The sequence below is a fragment of the Mesocricetus auratus genome, unplaced genomic scaffold, assembly GCF_017639785.1.
Source record: "Mesocricetus auratus isolate SY011 unplaced genomic scaffold, BCM_Maur_2.0 Super-Scaffold_100691, whole genome shotgun sequence".
NCBI lineage: Eukaryota > Metazoa > Chordata > Mammalia > Rodentia > Cricetidae > Mesocricetus > Mesocricetus auratus.
Genome location: NW_024429267.1, coordinates 5,696,676 through 5,717,510, shown reverse-complemented (window position 1 = coordinate 5,717,510; position 20,835 = coordinate 5,696,676). Strand labels below are relative to the sequence as shown.

The window sequence follows — 20,835 nt, the reverse complement described above, 5'->3', positions numbered from 1 at the left end:
AGAGGCTGAGGCAAGAAGGTCACCTGCCATTAAGTTAAGGCTAGAGCTATGGCGACCTTGAATCAAAAAAAAAAAACAAGTCTTCCACTATAAAGTTAGGCAGTACCATCATAAGAAACTAAAACCTAGTTTTATTTAAGCTCCAGCCTTTTACTAACAACTGGCATTCTGGGTTAGTTGCTACCACACAGGAAAGTGTTATGTATACACACTTCTCTCCAAGGGCACTTAGTGTATCCCTAGTAACCCTAGAGTTTAACATGGCCCCAGAGCCTTTCCCTGGGAAGTACATGTCACATTTGTATTATGTTAAGTTCTAGTAGTAGTAGGGAAGTTGGCCCTGGTACAGGGTACAGGGATAAAGAACAGGCCAACCACAACTTTAAATCAGTTTATTGACACAGTAACACAACACACTTGCCTCCCTGACACCCCCACACCCAATGTAGATCTCTCTCCCTTTTCCCTTTAGAACAAGCTGTTTGGTTAAAGCAGTAGAGGGCAGGCCACGTCTACAGTCCAGCCTACTCCTAGGCCCTGTAGAGCAGACACTGCTCGGAACCTCTTAGGGAGGCAGTCAGTACTGTGCTTGGCCAGCCAGAGGCGTCCAGTCCCTAAGAACAGATTCCCCCACAAATCCCAAGCCCTGAGTTTGCTAGGCTTCCTCTCTGCTCTTGCTAAGAAAGAGATCTTGGGGCCTGGGCTACAGAGGCAAGAACTCAGGTGGTAAATTAAGATGTAGTTTGGCTAGTTTCTTAAGGCCCAGGCACCCCCAAAAAAGCCCTGGTGGTGGGGGATGAATTTCAATGCCCCTATTTAAAATGCACTGGTAACATTAAACAGATTAAGCCAGCTTAACCAAATGCCAGAATAACACTAAGCTGTAAGGAAAGCTAGGTCAGACCTGCTTACACCAGGCCAGACACAAAATGCCAAGAAGCCCAAGGTGGAGTGTCAGAAACAACCCAGGAGTGTCAGACACTGCCCAGGAGCTTAAAAAAAAAAAAAGAAAGAAAGAAAGCCTATATTCAGGAGCCCCTGGGTGACAGGAAGCAAAGAAAGAAAATACCTAAGTCTTAAAAAACAAAAAAAGAAAGCCCAACTGCAAGGAAACCCAAGCCTGACAGTGCTGCCCACCAGCCCCTGCCCCCAGACCAGGTAGTCTCTCCTGCTCCAGGCAATTTCCTCCCCTAGGCTAGATGGAGCACATCACAGCGCAGTTTAAAAAGCTTCTAATGCCAGTTCATAAACATCTTCATTTACTATTGGTGATTACATGTGAATAATATGCTTATACTGTTCTTTATGGAAAACAATTTCAACGAGTCAACTCCAAGAACACAATGGGCAACCCTCAACCTGAGCCCCTCAATGTCCTTCCCTAGACAGCCAGAAACACTCTCATCTGTCCCAGGGCTGCCTAACTTCCCCTTCTCCCCCACTGTGGCTCTTGGGCAAAGCATCCTCTATGACCATTAGTCCTCATCAGACAAGTTCTGGTCCAGGGGGTAAACCATGAACATCACATCTGGCCGAGAGGGGACACAGGGATGACCTGGACGTACAATCTCAAAACCCAAGAAGCTGAATGTCTTCAGGAGTGGAGCTGCAGAAAATAAAGCATAGAGGGACTGTGTATGAGACTCAAATCCAGGAAAAATCCCAAAGATGTAACAAATTCTAGGTCCTCGGGCATTTCCCCTTGGCCACAACGCTCGCAGTTTGTAAGGCAAGTATGCACAGTATACAGCCCTCTGCTTCCTCCCCAGGCCCCACTAGCTGGGCTGTAGGTCTCAAGAGTTTTGACTGCTCACCTCTGTCTTCCCGGCCCTTCCTGAAGCAGATGAAGACGTAGTTCACTTTCATCTTCTCCTCAGCAAACTCTAGCAGTGCTAACAATCTGCAGGGATGAAGAGACTGCTCAGGTCCACTGCCACCTCCCCCAGACTTCCACCCCACCTCCAAGAGACTTGACAGAATCTCCAGAAAAGGGTTCCCATTTGAAGATGCCAACCTAGAGCCCTATATTAAGAGAAAAATACACCACAAATAGGCCAGGGAGTGTCTCCCTTTAACCGAGTTCTTCACCTGAAAGTAACACTGTCCTATCACAGGTCACAGGACAATGTGCGGCCTTCAACAGAACCCAGCTCACTGTGGGTATTACACTGTGTCCAGATGTAGTGGCTTACTCCTTTAATCCTAGCACTCAAGAAGCAAAGGCAGGTGAAAGCCTGGTCTACACAGTGAGAGCCTACCTCAAAAAAACAAAAACAGGTCAGTCAGGAGAATTGTCCTGAGACGGCTTTTTACAGATAGGCTGCACTGAGAACAGTGCCTAATCCATTGAAATTCTGCCATTCTACCTGTATTCCCTGGCCTTTGAAACTGTACCGTTGTATGGTTAATATGTTAACAATTTGCTTTAATTATAACCTACAGTAGGCCTGATTTACTGGCTAAAAAAACCTATAACGAAGCATTATCTTCTTCAGGAGTCTAGAGCTACGGGAAAAGGTACAGACTCCCATATAAAGCTGCTATCCCCAACAACCATTCTCTTCATTGTCTCCTTACCCTTCTTTACTCCCATCAGCTAATAATCCATCTGGGATTTCTATAAACAGGCTCTGGCTGGACAGGACTGCATCCCAGGAAGAGACCTTCACCTCGGTGACCTCATACTGGAAATGGACGATGTGAGGTTTCCCATCGTTCACGGGGAGGTCCTGGGTTACAGTGAGCTTCTCGTCCTGAGAAGGAAGTTAGGGCAGAGAACAGGATCACTACCACATGCTACATCCTGTGCTGTGGGCACTGGCACTCCTTGAACCATTCTCAGGATAGCATGGATCACTAAGAACCAACTGTGCTAAAAGCACTGCAAAAAACTATTCACCTGTTAATATCTCCACTTTAAATATGAGACAACAAAGCAAGAACAACTTGCTGGCCAGAACTCATCAGGGCTTTTCCTTCCCACTCTTAAAAGAAACCATCAAAACAAATGAAGTTCCAGCATTGCTGCACTGGAGACTAAGGAAGGTTTATGAGTTAAAGGCCAGCCTGGAATACACAGTAAGACCTTTTTTGTTTGTTTGATTTTGAGACAGGGTCTCACTGTACAGTCTTGGCTGGCCTGGACCTCCTAGAGATGCACTTGCCTTTGTCCCCGAGTGTTGAAATTAAAGGCATATGCTGCCAAGTGTGGCCTAAGACCTTGCCTTTAAAAAGTTTTTTAGATGGCAGCACATACCCATAACCCAGAATCCCAGCACTGAGGGGCTAAAGTCAACTTCTTACACACAGAACTCAGATACCCTGATAACTTTCCATTCCCAGACTAAGAAAAAAGCTGGACCAAGTCCTGGGCCTCGGTCAACAGCAGACCAAAAGACAACCAATAGTGCTAATGTTCTCTAGGAATCCAGAAAAGGCGTATACAAGGATCAGCTGACAAAAGTCATCAATTCCCATTCTCCCGCAGTCGCCCTACTACCTCTGCCTAAGAGAAAAACTAAGGAAAAATTGCAGCATTTGAGCAGCTGCTCAGTGGGATCTAGGAGGCTCCACCCAAGGTTCTATACCAAAATTCTCCTTACCTTATATATTAGAGCTGAGAGAGAAGGATCCCTGCCGCCCCCTCGCCCACCGGGGATCTTCGACAGTGGGTGAGGGGCATCAGGAGCACCACAGAGGCCCTGGAACAATGTGCCTGCAGCACTGGAGCTGGGGACAGTTACTCAAAGGCAAAATACTACTGCAAGAGACAGAAGGTCAGAAGTAAACAAGATATTTAGCCCAAACCCCTTCAGCCCTCAGCCCTCCCTCTGCCTAAACAAGTTTTTTTTTTTTTTTTTGGTTTTTCGAGACACGGTTTCTCTGTATTGTTTTGGAGGCTGGCCTGGAACTCGCTCTGTAGACCAGGCTGGCCTGGAACTCACAGAGATCCCCCTGCCTCTGCCTCCTGAGTGCTGGGATTAAAGGCGTGCCTAAACAAGTATTCTAAGGCTACACTACTGCCCAAGTTCTTTCTACTTGACCTTCAGAAAGGCTACTTTTTTGAGTCAAGAGGCACAAAGAGTGCCAGACAGCCAAGGCAGATGTGTCTGACCTATCAAATATTTTCGAGTGAGTTCTGACTCACTCGAACTCCAGCTTCATGTCCCCCAACTAGTCTCTTTCCTTAACCATCGGTGCCTTAGCCACCTATATGGCACAATCACTAAACTTCAAAAGGAGTGGCAACAACAGCTGAGAAACTACCAAGGCTACTCATTTTCCCATTCTCCAGGTCTGAAAAGGAACTACAATTTAAAAAAAAAAAAGCCTCAAACTGTTCTAGGGTTATGAATGAAACTAGATCTTGAACTTGGCTCCAGAATATCATGGTAGAATCTGTCCCTGATCTGCACCAAATTCTGGGCATTCCACTAACTCAGGTCCCTTCTTGACCTGAGCATGAGAACAAGGGCATGTTACTACTGTCCAAACAGACACAGGCATGAGAAAAGGGGGTGTCTGAATAAGAATCCAAGACTCAAGTGGCTTACAAATGTTTAAAAGCTCTCCAGGCCCTGTTGCCACTACATGTATGCCCTATCTGTAGCCATTTTAATCTTCAGGTGGATACAAAAGGATTCCAGACCTGTTCTACTGCCTTCTTTGGTTCTGATTTAGTGCCAAAGAGGAAAACTATCCATGTACAGCATGACTCGGCAGCAAGCCTGTCCCATAGCCACAACACACTACCACAGGGGGACTAGAAGCAGTGCTACTCTCTACAGGTGCAGCTCTCTACTGAACTGTCTTTTGGTTTTTTGTGGGTTTTATTTTTTATTTTATTTTATTTTTTATGTGCATTGGTGTTTTGCCATGGGTGTCGGGGTCCCCAAGAATCAGAGTTATAGACACCTGTGAGCTGTCGTGTGGGTGCTGGGAACTGAACCAGGGTCCTCTGGAAGAGCAGTCAGTGCCCTTAACACTGAGCCATCTCTTCAGCCCCTTGTTTTTGTTTTTTAAAACAGTCTCTCTGTATTGCTGGCTGTCCTGGAAATCGTTCTGTAGACCAGGCTGGCCTTGAAATCACAGAGATCTGCCGGTCTGCCTGGGCCTCCAGAGTGCTGGGATTAAAGGCATGCGCCACCACTGCCTGGCAACAGAAGTGTTTTATAGCAATGTCATGCTGGCAACTTGAACAAGTCAAGTGTGATATATCTACACTACAGAAATCAACATATGTTGGAAATTGGGGCTTTTTTCCTCCCTGAAATGGTGTATAGCATACTGATTGGAGTTCTTTGAAATGAAAAGCAACAAAACTAAATATACCATCTAGTCACTTAACCACCAACCGGCCTGTATCAGCATTCCAGCTCAGGCAAGAAGTTCAAGTCCTCCATGGGTCAGCTCTAAGGGATTCCAATTGGGGGACTACAAGCATACATGAATGTTTGAGAAATGGAGTGCCTGGGATGGCATCCACAACTGCAGATGGCTACATATACCCACCTCCTGCCTCCTGGAAATCCTCAGGGAAGTCTTCTCAACTCTTAACCTTCCCAACTTCTACTGGACAACAACAGGAGTTACTTTTCTACTTTACACAAAGTTGTAACCTCCCCTTCTAAAGCAGTAAGGAGCAGAAAAGCATTGTCCAGGCAACAAACAAGTCAGAAGTTTCCCATGGAAAGACATAAACCCCGTCTGAGAGGCTTCCCTTCTTAAGCCCTTGTTGAGGTTCTTCTGTAGTGGCACCAGAAGACTAACCCACTGGAGACACTAGCTGACTGGCTGGCTAGCTTCCAGTGATTGACAGGACTATTCCTGACTGGGCAAATCAGATACCCTCCATGACAGGTAAGAAGGTGTCTTGTATTTTAGAACTGCTTGGGTTCACAAAATAACGATCACCAAGGCCCTGTAATTCTAGAATTTTGCTGCCAGACGTCTACTGGAAAAGGTATTATTTTATTTTACGTGACTGAGCTAACTGAACTTTTAAGTCCTACATTCCAACCAGCATCCTGATTCTTACCTAATTTATACTCAGAAATGGCAGTAGCCAGGCCACCCCAGAAAGGATCACAATACAGTGGGTTGGAAGCAGGAGACACAATCCTCTTTGTTTTACTAGAAAAACCCGTGGAGACACCTCTTTCCGACACTAATCTGTAAGCCTATGATAATTCTGGTTTCCTTACATCTCCAAGTAAATGCAGTAAGTAAGTCAGTCCACACCTTGGTAACAAATCATTTCCCTCCACACACATATAAACTCTGCTATTCCCCTGTAAAAAGCCTGCAGAAGGCATGTGTGTACACAGGGATCTAGGTCCCATTCCCTAAGAGAAACAACTGAGTAGACATGAGTTTATAAAAATTATTTTCACTGTCCATTATAATTAGTTACTATATATCATAATATATAACTATATATTATATAATATATATTATTCAAAGAGATTACTATATTCTTTAAAATATCTAATTATGGGACAGTAACAACCTTCTCTTCTGATACTGACTTTAATGTTCAAACGATATACCCAAATCAGCCACCAATCCCATTAGTAATGTAATTTTTTGCTTTGTTTTTGTTTTTTGTTGTTTTTTTGTTTGTTTGTTTTTCGAGACAGGGTTTCTCTGTATTGTTTTGGAGGCTATCCTGGAACTAGCTCTGTAGACCAGGCTGGTCTCGAACTCACAGAGATCCACCTGCCTCTGCTGGGATTAAAGGCATGGGCCACCAACGCCCAGCTTTAGTAATGTAATTTAAATGAATTTGAAAGAACTTTGTTTTTTTTTTTGAGACAGGGTTTCTTTGTGTAGCCTTGGCTGTCCTGGAACTCAACCTATAGACCAGGTTGGCCTTAAACTCACAAAGATCCTCTTGTGTCTGTTTCCCAAGGCATGTGCTACTACCATCCAGAAAATGTACTTTTTTTTTTTTTTTTTTTTTTTTTTTAGAGACAGGGTTTCTCTCTGTAGCTTTGGAGTCTTCTCCTGGCACTTGCTCTGTAAACCAGGTTGGCCTCAAAAGCACAGAGATCTATCTGCCTGCCTCTGCCTCAAAAATGTGACTTCTTAAAGACAAGCCTTTTGACACAAATTACAAAAGCTTTCACATTCTGTTCTTTTGTTTTCTGTTCTTTTGCTTTGTTTTTCCCCAGCTTTTACCAATCCTTCCACGGACTTTTGGTTACTCCACTAGAGGGCAGAAATGGCTCAATCCCTTCCACCAAAAGAAAAAAGAAAAAAAAACCTGAGGATTTAAGTTCATTCTAGCATATGAGAGTTATGACTTAACAGGTAAAGACTTGCCCCTATGTCTGATAACCTGAGTTCAATACCCTGATCCTACATGGGAAACTTAAACAGTTTTTTAAAAAGAAATTTAAGGTCAGAGGCTGAAAAGATTAAGTATATTATACTATACCCCACACCCAATTGGCCCAGTCCTGCTTTTTAGAAGACAAGATACTGGAAATGAAGGTGTCACGTATCCAAATCCAAGGCAACTCACAAGAAATGGGAGCTTAGAGCTGGCTGGTACTGTGCCTGTTTCTTTAGTTGTTAAAGGACCTGCCTCTGGAAACACACCTCAGATCATCTATTACCATACACAGTTCACTTACTGTCCATAATTCACAGTGTCTGTAAGCTGAGTGTGAGTGCCTACTTAGTAAAGCATAGGGCCCTGGGTTTGATTCTCCAGCAATCAATGCATCTGTGAATGTTCTATCTGAAATGTCCTTAGCAAGTCATGATTTCATATGACTACCAACAGGCAGTGTATGTAGCAGATGTGTATCTGGGAAATGTTGATGCCAAACCAAATTTTTATCATACCAGATTTTTCAATCTTGATGGCATTTACTGATTAAAGAATTAACCTTATTTTTTTCATGTGTATGTTTGTTGAAAGAGTCTCATTTAGCCCTTCCTGGCCTCAATTTCACTAAGTACATGAGGATGACCTTGAACTTCTGATCCTTCTGCCTCTACCTCCCAAGTGCTGAGACTACAGGTGTGCACCACCACACCAGAGCTGTCTTTAAATATGACAAAGAACTTCTAGGGCTGGAGATGTAGCTCAGTGGTAGAGCACTTGCCTGAAATGTACAACGCCATGGGTCTGAGTGAGCCCCAGTACCACGAGGAAAAGGAAAAACTAAACAAGTGACTCACATTTGTAGCCCCAGGTCTCCAGAGGCTGAAGCAGGAGACTGCTATGAATTCAATGCTAGCTCAAGCTACACAGTGATTTAAGAGGGGTGAGACCCTGTCTAAAAAACAAAAGAAAACTTCCAGCCTACTTTGTCACATCCACCCTCTTTTTTTTTTAATTTTTAGTTTGCACAAAACACAACCTAACCTTAATACTTGGAATTCAAATTCTCTGATAGTTTAGTTTCTTTTCACTCCAATGCAGTGAAGTCTGCTCCCTTTCATCCCTACTGCCTATCAGATCAGCTGGCCTTGGTAGTATCAAAAATCACACTCCCAGTATTCTACATTCATTCCCTCCACCTCTCCTGACCCATTCATGTCCCAGGCCCTGCTTCACACAACACCCAGGGCACCCTGTTCCCTCACGTCATCCTAAGTACCCTAAGACTTGGAATATCTCTGATGAGAAACCCTTATGTAAAGCAAGCCTAATCCAGAGCTACAAGCAACTTAGCAGAAAGGACATTAAGAAGTAAGATAGTAAAGTATCAGCCACCTTCACCTAAGGTGACCACAAAGGCTGATTTCCAACTGTCAATTCCTCTCTGCATTTGAGAGAGGCTATGATTGGTGCCTGGCATAAGTCACTAAGTCACTTCATCAGGGCTGTTATATGCTCCAAAGGGAGTCTACGTAATCAGCATGATTATAAGAAAATGACATCACCATTCTGAATCATAGGCTGAAAGCAAAATTGGGTTTTGGTTGATTTCCACAAGAAACATCAGATGGCAGGCAGTTTGCTAATCCTACAGCTAACATGCACCAATGGCAGACACCACCATATCACCACCTGTGGTTGTTGGACAGCTAAGCAACTGTACTGTACTTTAAGATATTTTTTTCATTTTAAATTCTTCAGGGTAGTTTATACTGTTAGCTCTTCAAACACTTGAACCTCCCCTCTGAGGGCAGGATTACATCATTGTTTATATAGTTTTAAAGGCCTAGGAATTTTCTTAAAGCTTTTCTTACACAAGGCATTTGCTGCTGCTATTGCTGCTGCTGCAAGCAGGAAGCTGTCATGCTCAAATAATAAAATTCTTGCTCATCAACTGAACCATACAGCCTACTCTATAGCTTCCTTCCTGGCCCTTTTGTGTTGTTTGGTTTGGTTTTTCATTGTAGTTCACAAAGTCTATTGATCATGTAACCCTGGCTGGTCTCGAACTATGTAGAACAAGCTGTCCTGAAACGTTAAAGACCTGTCTGCTGATGCCTCCTGAGTGCTGGGATCAAAGGGGTACTTCACCACACCCAGCTCTATCACTTTCAATAAGCATTCCACATCATGGCATCAACCTAAGTTACTACTGTACACCAACCAGTTCAAAACAGAATGACTTTTTCCAGAAATGCTCATTTGTAACATGCCTCTGCCCTACTCTTCAGTCTCCTTCATATATATATACAGTTGAGGGCTAAATTTGGATTTCTTGGCAGAATGGGAAATTGCTATTATTAGTCCCCATTGCTTTCTAAAGCCTACACCCAAGGTAGGGGTGTTTCTGAATATACTGTCAGTCTCTCTACTGCCCCACACTCAACAAACAAAACTGCTGAGAAAGGGGAAAATAACAAAACCAAATTATTTGGGGAGAGACAGAAACTCCATTACAGACGAAACATGCAGTGAAAAGCTATTGATGGCCCTAAAATGCTCTTGGGCCTTCCCTACTCTCCCCAAAAACACCTGTGGAACCTAAATGTTTCTCCCTACAACCCATCACACAGATTGACTATAATATGACTAACCAAGCCAGTGTTGACTATACTCCACATACTGTACTGTCACACGGTCCCAAGCAGCCCCTACAAATCCAGGCAGAGAAAGGTCAAATTGACTTCCTCTTCAATTTAAATCTATTTTTCAAAAAAACATAAGAAAGGTGTCTTGTACTTGCTCTTCTTCCCTCCCCCACCTGACAGCTAGAAAGGAAGAGCCTTGTTTTCAAAACACTGCCAGCTCTTCTGCAGCTATTTCTTCCAGGAAAGTAGGCTTCCCTCTCCTCAAGTTTTCACTTGGGCCAGGGAAGTTCAAAAGCCCATCCCCCACCCAATGGGAACTAAACTCTCAGCCAGCTCCCTACACTGCACATTCAAAACACCAACACTGCTTGGGATACAGTGGGAAGAACATCCGGCTGTTATCAGAAGCCCCAGTGAGGACTCCCAACAGGATTCCTTTCAGAAAGTTAAGGGTCAGCAGAGGAGGCAGCAGGCACACTATGGAAACAAGATTGCCATAAAGCAAAGAAACTAGACACTCTGTCCACCCCACCCCACCCCCAAGTCAAAGGAGATGAGCCCGATTCAAGGACGAGCACTTGCCCAGGCCCTGGCAGGCCTGCTGACTCCTCCCTCCACCCGCCTCACATAGCCAAGCCCCTCAAATTACCAACAAGCAAGGCCCTGGGGACAAGCGAGCATGGTTTGCAACTTGGACAGCTGAAATAACCTTAGCTAACTCAATCCCCTTCTTTTTACATGTAAGTACATTGGCTAAGTGAGGCATAATTGAAACTCAGGGAAAACCCCTAAGTGTTGATCTCAAATACTCAAATGTCTTGCTCAAGCTGCAAGGACTTGGCACGTAGACCAATAGTCCAAAGGACTCCTGAGAATGACTGCTGAAATGCCCCACTTCCAACCCCCAGAGAAAAACCCAATCTCACATACCCTCCATCCTCAGTACAAACAGCTTTCCAGACCACAACAGCACCTTTTGCATCCTGCATCATCCAAGTATATACCCACCTCCACCTCCTGGGCTGTGAAGTACTGGGTTAATGAAAATGGAATCAAAACATAGGATGTAGTGGGGGACCTATATGCATAGTCTCTGAAAAGGAAAATGAAAAAGCAGGATAGGGCTGTGGGCAAGGAGGGTTTGGTAGGCTGGTGATAATGGCTCAGATACAACCATAAAGGGAGTAAGTTTCCTATATGGAAAGAAGAAACAGGAGTTGAAAGAGTTTGAGAATTGGGGGGAAATGGCTAAAAATGGAGCAATAAAGGTATGAGGTAAAGGAGAGCTTCCTTGTTTGAAAAACAGGGTTTCTCTGTATAGCCCTGGCTGTCCTGGAACTCACTATGTAGACCAGGCCTGGCCTCTAACTCAGAGATCCACCTGCCTCTGCCTCTTGAGTGCTGGGATTAAAGACGTGCACTTACCATTGTTGGCCCAGTTTCCTTCTTAACAGAGGAAAACTAAAGAATCCCTAAAGATGAACCCTTGCAAGTAGAGGAGGGGCTGACACTGAAGGAGAGTGAGGAGAAAGGATAAGCCTTAAGGTGAAAGCAACAGTATTTTTCAAACCAGGCTCCACATGAGAATTAACTGGAGCTTTTAAAATACACACCAGGCTCTAGCCTAGGCCAAATGGAGTAATCCATGAAGGGGAAGAACAGTAAATGGCTATTATTTATTTAGTTATTTATTGCTTGCTTATGTGCAGCTAGCTTAAGATATACTGCAATGTGAGGGAAACAACTGGAAAAGACAGTGCTGCTGAGCAAGCAGGGAAGAGAACAGATACGAGACCATGTAGAGTAAAAGGAGCCCAGGCTTTGAGAGGAGCCATGGCAGCAGGCCTTCCGTGAAGAACAGCAACAGTGAAGATGACACTCCTAAGAGGAAGCCACGTCTGGTTGGTTAAGAACGTTATGGGACCGCCGGGCGGTGGTGGCGCACGCCTTTAATCCCAGCACTCGGGAGGCAGAGGCAGGTGGATCTCTGTGAGTTCGAGGCTGGGCTGGACCGATAGCCTCCGAACCAATTCAGAGAAACCCTGTCTCATAAAAAAAAAAAAAAAAGAACGTTATGGGACCATGTAGAGTAAACAGGGAAGAGAACGTTATGGGACCATGTAGAGTAGAAGGAGCCCAGGCTTTGAAGAGCCATGGCAGCAGGCCTTCCGTGAAGAACAGCAACAGTGAAGATGACACTCCTAAGAGGAAGCCACGTCTGATGGTTTTGGAGAGATCGTGGCAGTTTAAGGAATGGATCTCCTTACTTAAGGTCAGAGGCCATAACAGTCAAATATGAGGATAAAAGATATGGTATTCAGACTCTGAGTTTCAAGAAACTTTTGAAGGTGTCAGCAACAAGCCCTACGGGGAGCAGGGGTTGGGTGAAGAATCATACCTGAATTGCTGCTGGAAGTCACTCCTTAACACCTAAGCTAATGGGGCTGAGTACCCTGAAGAGTTGGAAAATTATAGAATATTTTGGAGAACATCTGGGGCAGAAATATGGGCTAGCTGGGGAAACCAGAAAAAAAGAGAAATTTTGGTTGAGATGTTAAAGGACGGTAATTAAGAAATCCACTGTTTGAAAAGGATGTGCAGCCCCTCTCTTCAAACCATGGGGGAAATTGGAACTGGAATTTAAATGGGTTCTCAAGTGAAATTTAAAGATCTCAGGAAAGGGGACAAGCTACGTTGTGTGATGTAAGGATTTTAAAGATGAAGTTAAGATGAGTACCAAGTAAGACTTTATGATGTTTAAAGGGTTGGAGTATATAGAGAAAAGTGCTGGGAACATGATTAGGAAAACAGGATGGAAAGGCAGGAATGAGTCCAAAGTGTTTGAGAAATAAAAGGAATGGGGTTCCCAGACAGGGAAATGGGGCCTAACTGGAGAAGGATGGGGAAGGAGAGTGGGACCAAAAGGAGGGTGGGAATGGAGGTAAGGGGTCGAACAGAGCTTGTCTTTGGGGGAGAGCCAGACAGACAGGGCTGAGAGAGAGAAGTCTGACTGGGGTGCAGTTTTCACTAGAGGACGGATTTAAAGCGATTAAGTGACTTGTGGAGAGTAAGACTTAGAGAAGGTAAGACCCAATTCGGGAAATACGTGGTAGAAAGCTGGAGCCGATCTGCTAGGCATAAGAAAATGGGGCGACTGACTGACTGGGTCCAGGTTGGGGGGGGAGGGGGCTTGGGCGAGAAGGAAGCCCGGATGAGGGGGATGGGCCAGGCTGGAGGAAGGGGGCTAAATGAAGGAAGAAGGTCTAATTTCTGGGCTGGGGCTAGGTGGCAGGGGTGGCGAAGGGGCCAGTGGGGGCGGATGGGGCACCCCGGGGTCCGGGGACTAGCTGCTGGAAGAGGGAGGAGGCCTCTGAAGCTGCGGAGGGAGGGTGGGGGCGGGGAGCCTGCGCCGGGCCGTTACCTGTCCTGGGTGTTTATCATCCTCGGTGGCTCTGCTCAGGGTGGGAGGAGGCGGCGCGGGGAGTGGGTAGGTGGACGATTGGGTGGGTGTGGGGTCGCTCGCGCGCGCGCGGGCCGGTCTCTGCGGGCTATGTCCCTGTCAGGCCGCGGGCCGAGATCCCTCCTCTTGCCTCAGCGAGCGCCTGCCTCCAACTGACCCTCCCCGGCCGCCGCCGCACAACCGCCCCGCCCCCCCCGAGTGCCTCATCTGCATAACCCCACCCCAGCGCCGCTTGGTGTCCTGGGAAACTGGGGCCCACAACAAAGGGCAAAGCACCGCCCCGCCTAGGCGCAGGCGTACCACACAGGCTATCGTCTTGGGAAGAGGGCGGGAGCCGGGGTGGGGCGAGGGACTAGATAGAGGGTCTTGTCTGCAAGCTCAGGATCCGCTGAGGCCAGTTTTTGTTTCTGCTTTTTGTTTGTTTGTTTGATACGCAGTCTCTTGTAGCTCAGGCTAGCCCCAAACTCACTGGAGGATGACCTTGAACCCTTGATTCTCCCACCTTCACCTCCTAAACTTCCACCAAATGCTGGTTTTACAGGTGTGCCCCACTATATTGGGCACTTGCTGCTTTTGTGTGTGGCAAAACCGGTCAGTAAACCAGGAGAGTGTATTTCCTTAAACAAAACAAAACTTGAAATCTAAGACTACTACTCACATATTAGCAACATTTCCGGTATCAATCTAAATCCCGCAAATCTTGTCCTTCAATTCATAATGCAAACTAACCTGCCAAATGACTTCAAGCACCCTTGTGGCCCCAGCCATCTGGCTGGCCCCCACTGTCAGTTGAAAAAAAAAATCAATCCATTTTGGAGACAACGGCAAGTCGGTCCGTCCCCCAGCTACTGACCAAGTGCACTGTCATCTGAGACCATCACAGGCTCCTCACTAACCTGCTGACAGCTGCGTGCACTCACAATCATTCATGCAAGGCTCCTAGGGCACCGCCACTGTCCCGGCCCTCTAATCACAGAGTAGGGCCAAAAGCCCAGTCAATAATGTACACGCCCCTCAAATCCCAACCACACTCACAGGAAAATCATGGGCTTCAACCTTCTGTGCACAGTCAGCTTAGACGGCAATCAATAGAGATCGGGTAAACCTTTAATCCTAGCACCTAGGAGGCCGGGACAGGTGGACCTCTGTGAGATGAAGTCCACCTTGGTGTACACAGCAAGTTCCAGGGCAACACAGTGAGACCCTGTCTCAAACACAGACAAAAGAAAGAGGCAGAGATAGAGGAGAGGAGGAGGAAAGGAGGGAGGAGGAGGGAGAGAGGAGGACGAGAACTCTCAGACCACAGAGGTCACCTCGAATCACCCATTCAGTTAAAGTTCAGTAAACAGTTACTCACTATGTGTTTCTGGCATGGATAGGAGTCCAGGAATACTCCATAATGAGCTAGGCAATGTATCTACCTTGGATGTCACAATCTGGTCAGAATATGAGGTAAGTGTTCAGTCTGAGGGACACCAAAGAGAAAGTAACATGTAGGGGCAGTTTGAGTGCTCACCAAGACCTCCATTTCAGTAGAGCCCCAAATCTCAAGAGACCCTATCAGATCCAATGATTCTACTGCACAAACTTTTCATTTTTAATTTTTAGATCATGAGAATGCCAAGATAGTACAGAAGATTAGATGGAGCTACCAGACTAAGGTTTGTTCACCAAAATTGCAAGTGTTAAGAGAACTGTCTTGGTTATAATTAGATACTCAGACAGGACTGCTCTTCCTCTAACTTGCTGGGCACTGGTGGCACACACCTTTAATCCCAGCACTCAGGAGGCAGAGGCAATTGGATCACTGAGTTCAAGGCCAACCTGGTCTACAGAGCAAGTTCCAGGACAGCCAGGGCTATGCAAAAAGATCCTGTTTTGAAGCTTTCCTGCCCCAAATCCTCACCTTTTTTACCCCTAGCTATTAACCTACTTTTTCAAGATCAAGTCAGGTTAGCTCTTATGTTAGTACATAACAGAATCGGACTATTAAGTCTAGTCAACACCCACCTGGGCCAGCTCTTCAGGCCCCAGAAGAGGGAACCTCAGCTTTGCCAGCCCATCCTGAGAAAGTTACCCTGTGATCTGAAGGACGCTTTCTGATTAATCGGTTGGCAAATACTGAGAGCACACTATGTCAATAATAACCAATATCAACCATTTACTAAGCATTTTTGTAGGCAGATGGATGGTATGCATATGTGTGTACATGTTTCTGTATGTGCAGGTTCACCTGGGGTATGTGTGCATACATGTAGAAGCCAGAAAACTGGGGTGATATTCTTCAGGTGTCAACTACCTTACTTGCTTATTTATTCATTTACTGAGACAGAGGGTTTTTGGTTTCTTTTTGAGACAGGGTTTCTCTGTGTAGCTTTTTAGATCAGGCTGGTCTTGAACTCACAGAGATCCGCCTGCCTCTGCCTCCTGAGTGCTGGGATTAAAGGTGTGCACCACCACCACCTGGCCAGTATCACTGGTCTTAATCCTGGTGTGACAGAGTCTTTTATTGACCAGGAGTTACAAAGTAAACTAAGCTGGCTGGGTCACAAAGCCCCTGGGATCCCCACCTTCCCAGAGCTGGGGTTGCCAGTTTGAGCAAACCAGCACTGATTTTTTTTGTTTGTTTTTGTTTGGGAAGCACACTCAAGTCCCGGTACTTGCAAGGCGAGCACCTCACTAACTAAGCTATCTCCCCAGCTCCTAAAGCACTAATTTTCACAGCAGCTTTTCATTTTTATTTTAAGTGTTAATATTTATTGAGGACCTATGCACAGCAAGAAACTTGCTTGATTCCAAAGCTATCAGATAAAGTTAGAATCCACATCCAAGGTTGTCTAGGTTTCCATGAGAGGAGTCAGGAGCATCTGCCACAGTGTGCAGTTTCAGAAGTGACCATTTTTATGCATCTAGGCCATAAGTGAAAATATCACAGGGGTGAGGAGCCTCCTTTCTCTACCTATACTGTCCTGTACAACTGCCCCTATCTATTTAAATTTCAACTAACTATAATAAACTAGGGTTTTTGGTATAGCTCTGTGGTAAATGCTGGTCTAGAATGTGTGAGACTCTGGGTTGGTTCATCCCTCCCCAAAGCAAAATGCCTTATGGTGCAACATGGTAAGACAAATCTAAACAGACCTGCTTGCCAGACCTGCCTGTGTGGCTTTAACTACTCCGGTCTTCAGGAGCCCTTTTTGGCTTATGTGAAAATCAGGTAATGCCCCCACATCTCAAGTGTGAGATTACAGATGTGCACCACCATGAAGGCTATTTCATTTTGAGATGGGTTCTCACTATGAAATTCAGGTGGCCCAGAACTCTGTTGATCACCCTGCCTTAGCCACCAAGATGAGCGGTGTGTGCCGCCACACCTGACTTGAACCGAAAATTTTAAGAGGTGAGGGAACTGAACACTGAAACTGGGAATGGTCCAGGAGTCAGGTTTGAGAGGTTCTTGGTCAAAGGCAGAACACTATTTTAGACCAACAGGAAGAACACAAGTAGTGGTTCCCACCACCCTCCCGGCCCAAGGAAGCTAGAAATGACGTGATTACTACCGTCTGTCCCTCTGAGAGCCTGAGAGCTTTTCCATGAGCCTGGTTGGGAGAGCTGGGTTGGTCCAGAAGGGAATTCGATCTTGACACAGTGAGAAGGAGACAAGGGAAGGAAGACACTGGTGGCTGCCCTGCCCTCGAGAAGAGACAAACTGAAGGACGAGGACATGTTCCCCAAGGGAGGTCTCCTAGCCATGAAGAGGCCTGAACATGAGGCTGCCCAGGAGCAACAGGGCAGCCAGAGGTCAGAGTCTATGGCCTGCTGAAGGCCTGTCCTGGCCATGGGCTCCAGGCACCGTGCCCATTCTCTGATCTGCCACATTGTTCAGCAATTTCCTCCTCTGAAAGTAGAGGGGGGAGCAACGGGGGAGCAGGGCTTGTAAGAGCAAATGGAACAGAGTGGGGTGGGGCTTCCACAGGGAAGGGGCCTGGTTCATTCCCATGACTGGCTGCCCTTCCGGATGCTTGGGACTGTGGGACGTCGTGGGAAAAGGTCTTGGTAGTGCTAAGTACAGTAACTATGAGTGTGTATGTGTCCCCGAATGCACATCAGGCACGTTTTCCCCTTTAGACACAGGACTCCGCCCTTTGAGAACTAGTTACCAGTGTATGTTCCCACAGGGCTCTGTCCTGAGAGAGGCATAGAAACTAGCCCCAAAGCCTGGAAGGTACACAGAGAACCACGGGACCAATTCTCTGGGGGGATCTCTTGGCTCCTGGCAAATATAGATCACCTGACTTCCCTGGGCTTACAGGGAAGCTTCTAGAACTTCCGAGCTTCCCAGGAGAACTGGGAGCTGATGAGGGCCAGGAGCCAATCAACCAGCCATTTCCACAGTATCTATGAGGAAGCCAATAACTTTCATAACCAATCAGACAGCGGGGTCAAGCACAAACCCACAGACAGACAGAGAGGCCCAATGCTCCCCCTTCAAGAAAAAAGCTCTAAAATGACACTACAAAACTGTAGCACCCAGGTCAAAAGTAGATCCAGTCCCAGCTTGCTTGACCAACCCAATGTTTAAGAACTTTTTGAGCCAAAACAGAGATTTCACACATGAATCTACAATCTAATAATATGGCTAAGATGGGTACGGTTGGCTCATGCCTTTAATCCTTGCACTCAGGCAGATCTCTGTGAGTTGGGAGGCCAGCATGTTCTACATAGTGAGTTCCAGGCTAGCCACGACTACATAGTGAGACCCAGTCTCAAACATCAAAATAAAGTAACAATTAAATAAAGAAGCCGGGCGTTGGTGGTGCACGCCTTTAATCCCAGCACTCGGGAAGCAGAGGCAGGTGGATCTCTGTGAGTTTGAGGCCAGCCCGGTCTACAGAGTTCCAGGACAGCCTCCAAAACAATACAGAGAAACCCTGTCTCAAAAAACAAAAACAAAAAAAAAAAAAATTAAATAGGGGGCTAAAGAGATGGCTCAGAGGTTAAGAGCACTAGCTGCTCTTCCTGGGGTCCTGAGTCCAATTCCCAGCAACCATATGGTGGCTCACAACCATCCGTAATGATATCTGGTGTCCTCTTCTGACACGTAGGCAGACATGCAGTGAATGCTGTATACTTAATACATACATAAATAAAATCTTTAAAAAAATTTTTAAAAAGTAACATTGAACATCCCCCATCTCTACCCCCAGCTCTGTAATTCCAGCACTCGGGAGGCTGAAGCAGGAGAATTCCCAGGACCTATGGTGGAAGGGCATGTGTGGGTAGAAGTTAAAGGACCCATTCTCTGTCCTTTACCAAGTTACCTCAATTACAGCTTCCCAGTCATAGTCTTTCAATCCTTTGCTTCATGTGTACCCTAATGTTTTTTAATCACATACTCATCCAAATCACGTGTGTTGGCTCACACCTGTCATACCAGCACTTGGAAGGCTAAAGAAAGATTGCCTGAGTTCCTGACCAGCAAGGGCTACGATATCAGAACCTTAAAAAAAAAAAAAAGATTGATACAATTCACCACCACCCCACACTAAACCCACATACACAGTGTCTCCACAGAGCCCTGGCTGTCCTGGAACTCACTATGAAGAGCAGACTGGCCTCAAACTTAGAAATCTGACTGCCTGTGCCTTCCAAGTACTGGGTTAAAGGTAGCCTGACCATGCTTGGCCCAACAATACAAATGTTTAAAGGGCAGGGTGGTACATGCCTCTAATCCTAGCACTGAGATATGAAGGCAGGAGGGTCAGGAGGAGTTCACAGTCATCCTCAGTTACATAGTGAGTTCAGGGTAAACATGGGCCTTGTGAGATCCTGTCAATGACCTAACCCCAGCCCCTAAAAAAAACAGAAAACAAACAAATGTACCCCTCTGTAAATAACTAATGATATTCAACATCCCTCCTCTGCCCCCTGGAGGCCTCTTGAAGACACCCGAAAAACCTCCTTAGAATGCCAGGTCGGGTTCTTCCTCAGAGGTCAGTACTGATGTGGGTACAGGCAAGTAGCTTAGATAGCACAGTCTTTGTGCATGGCTCTTTGACAGTTACAGAAAGTTAACTGTGGAAGGACTGGGGGGCGGGGTTTGCCAAGTATAGGTTGGGACAGCTTACTACTTGAAGGTAGATTTTTGTCCATAGACTTCACTACACAGAACAAAACTAAATGTTCTTTGAACTGCAGGTGCAGAGCGACAAGCACACAGGTTCAACCCATACAACGGATTTCAGGATTTTTTCTGTTTTGTTGTTTGTTTGCTTAGTTACCAACAACCAGAATTAGGAATTTTTACATTAAATTCTAAGTGTCTTTCTATAGAAAAAAATACTAAGCCACATGTCATAGTTAGAGTTTCTATTGCTATGAAGAGACAACACCATGACCACAGCAACTCTTATAATGGAAAACACACTCCCCCTCCAAGACAGGGTTTCTCTGTGTAGCTCTCTCTGGCTGTCCTGGAACTCACTCTGTAGACCAGGCTGGCCTCAAACTCACAGAGATCCACCTGGTGTGTGTGTGTCACCACTGCCTGGCAGAAAAACATTTAATTGGGGCTGCCCTACAGTTCAGAGGTTTAGTCCATCATCGAGGCAAGAAGTATGGTGGCAGGATGCAGACAGGATGCTAGGTGAGATATAGGTGAGCGTTCTACATCTGGATCCATAGGCAACAGGAAGAGACAGTGCACCACTAGCCCTGACTTGAGCTTCTGAGACCTCAAAGCCCGCCCCTAGCGACACTCTTCAACCTCGCCAATCCCTACAAGCACATGGCCATTTTCATTCAAACCACCACACGGGGCCTGCCGGGCAGCTGGGGCTGAGAACAGCTTAGCATGAACCCTGCCACTCAGTCACCACTGCTCCCTTGGCCTCATCATCTCTGGCCCCTATAGGCCTGGTTATGCAACTCTTGACCAAGCCTAGAATTTCATGGAGAACAGGGTGGTACATACCCAAACTGGAAAACATCTAGACATTCAGCTCTTGACCCAGAACAGCTCCACCAAGCAATAGTGGCTTACCTTTGGAAACTTCAGAAACATGAAAGTGATTGCCCAGAATATTCCCATTGCTTTCACTGGGTAAGGACTCCCATAGAAGTTGGATCTCCTGAAGACACATGCCCAGAGATGGAAAGAGGCTTGCCCGCTAGGCAGTGATGACACACTCCTTTAATCCCAGCTCTCTGGAGGCAGAGGCAGATGGACCTCTGTGAGTTAGAGTCAGCATAGTCGACAGAGAGAGTTCCAGGACAGCTCCAAAGTTACACTGAGAAACCCTGTCTCAAAAAAACAAAACAAACAAAAACAAAGTGAAGTAGTCAACTAGGTGGCATATGTTAGGTACTACCAAGTGCCCTTGACTGTGACAATG

At 46.0% G+C, this 20,835-nt stretch overlaps 1 protein-coding gene across 1 annotated transcript; it reads right to left on the bottom strand.

Annotated features, from left to right (window-relative positions):
• Positions 1-378: 378 nt before the first annotated feature.
• On the bottom strand, positions 379-13,634 carry Oaz2 (ornithine decarboxylase antizyme 2). The gene is given in 5 exon segments (NM_001290055.1): positions 379-1,606; positions 1,815-1,900; positions 2,578-2,753; positions 3,603-3,760; positions 13,403-13,634. Coding segments are annotated over 5 exon segments (570 nt in total). The 5' UTR covers positions 13,423-13,634; the 3' UTR covers positions 379-1,475.
• Positions 13,635-20,835: the final 7,201 nt, after the last annotated feature.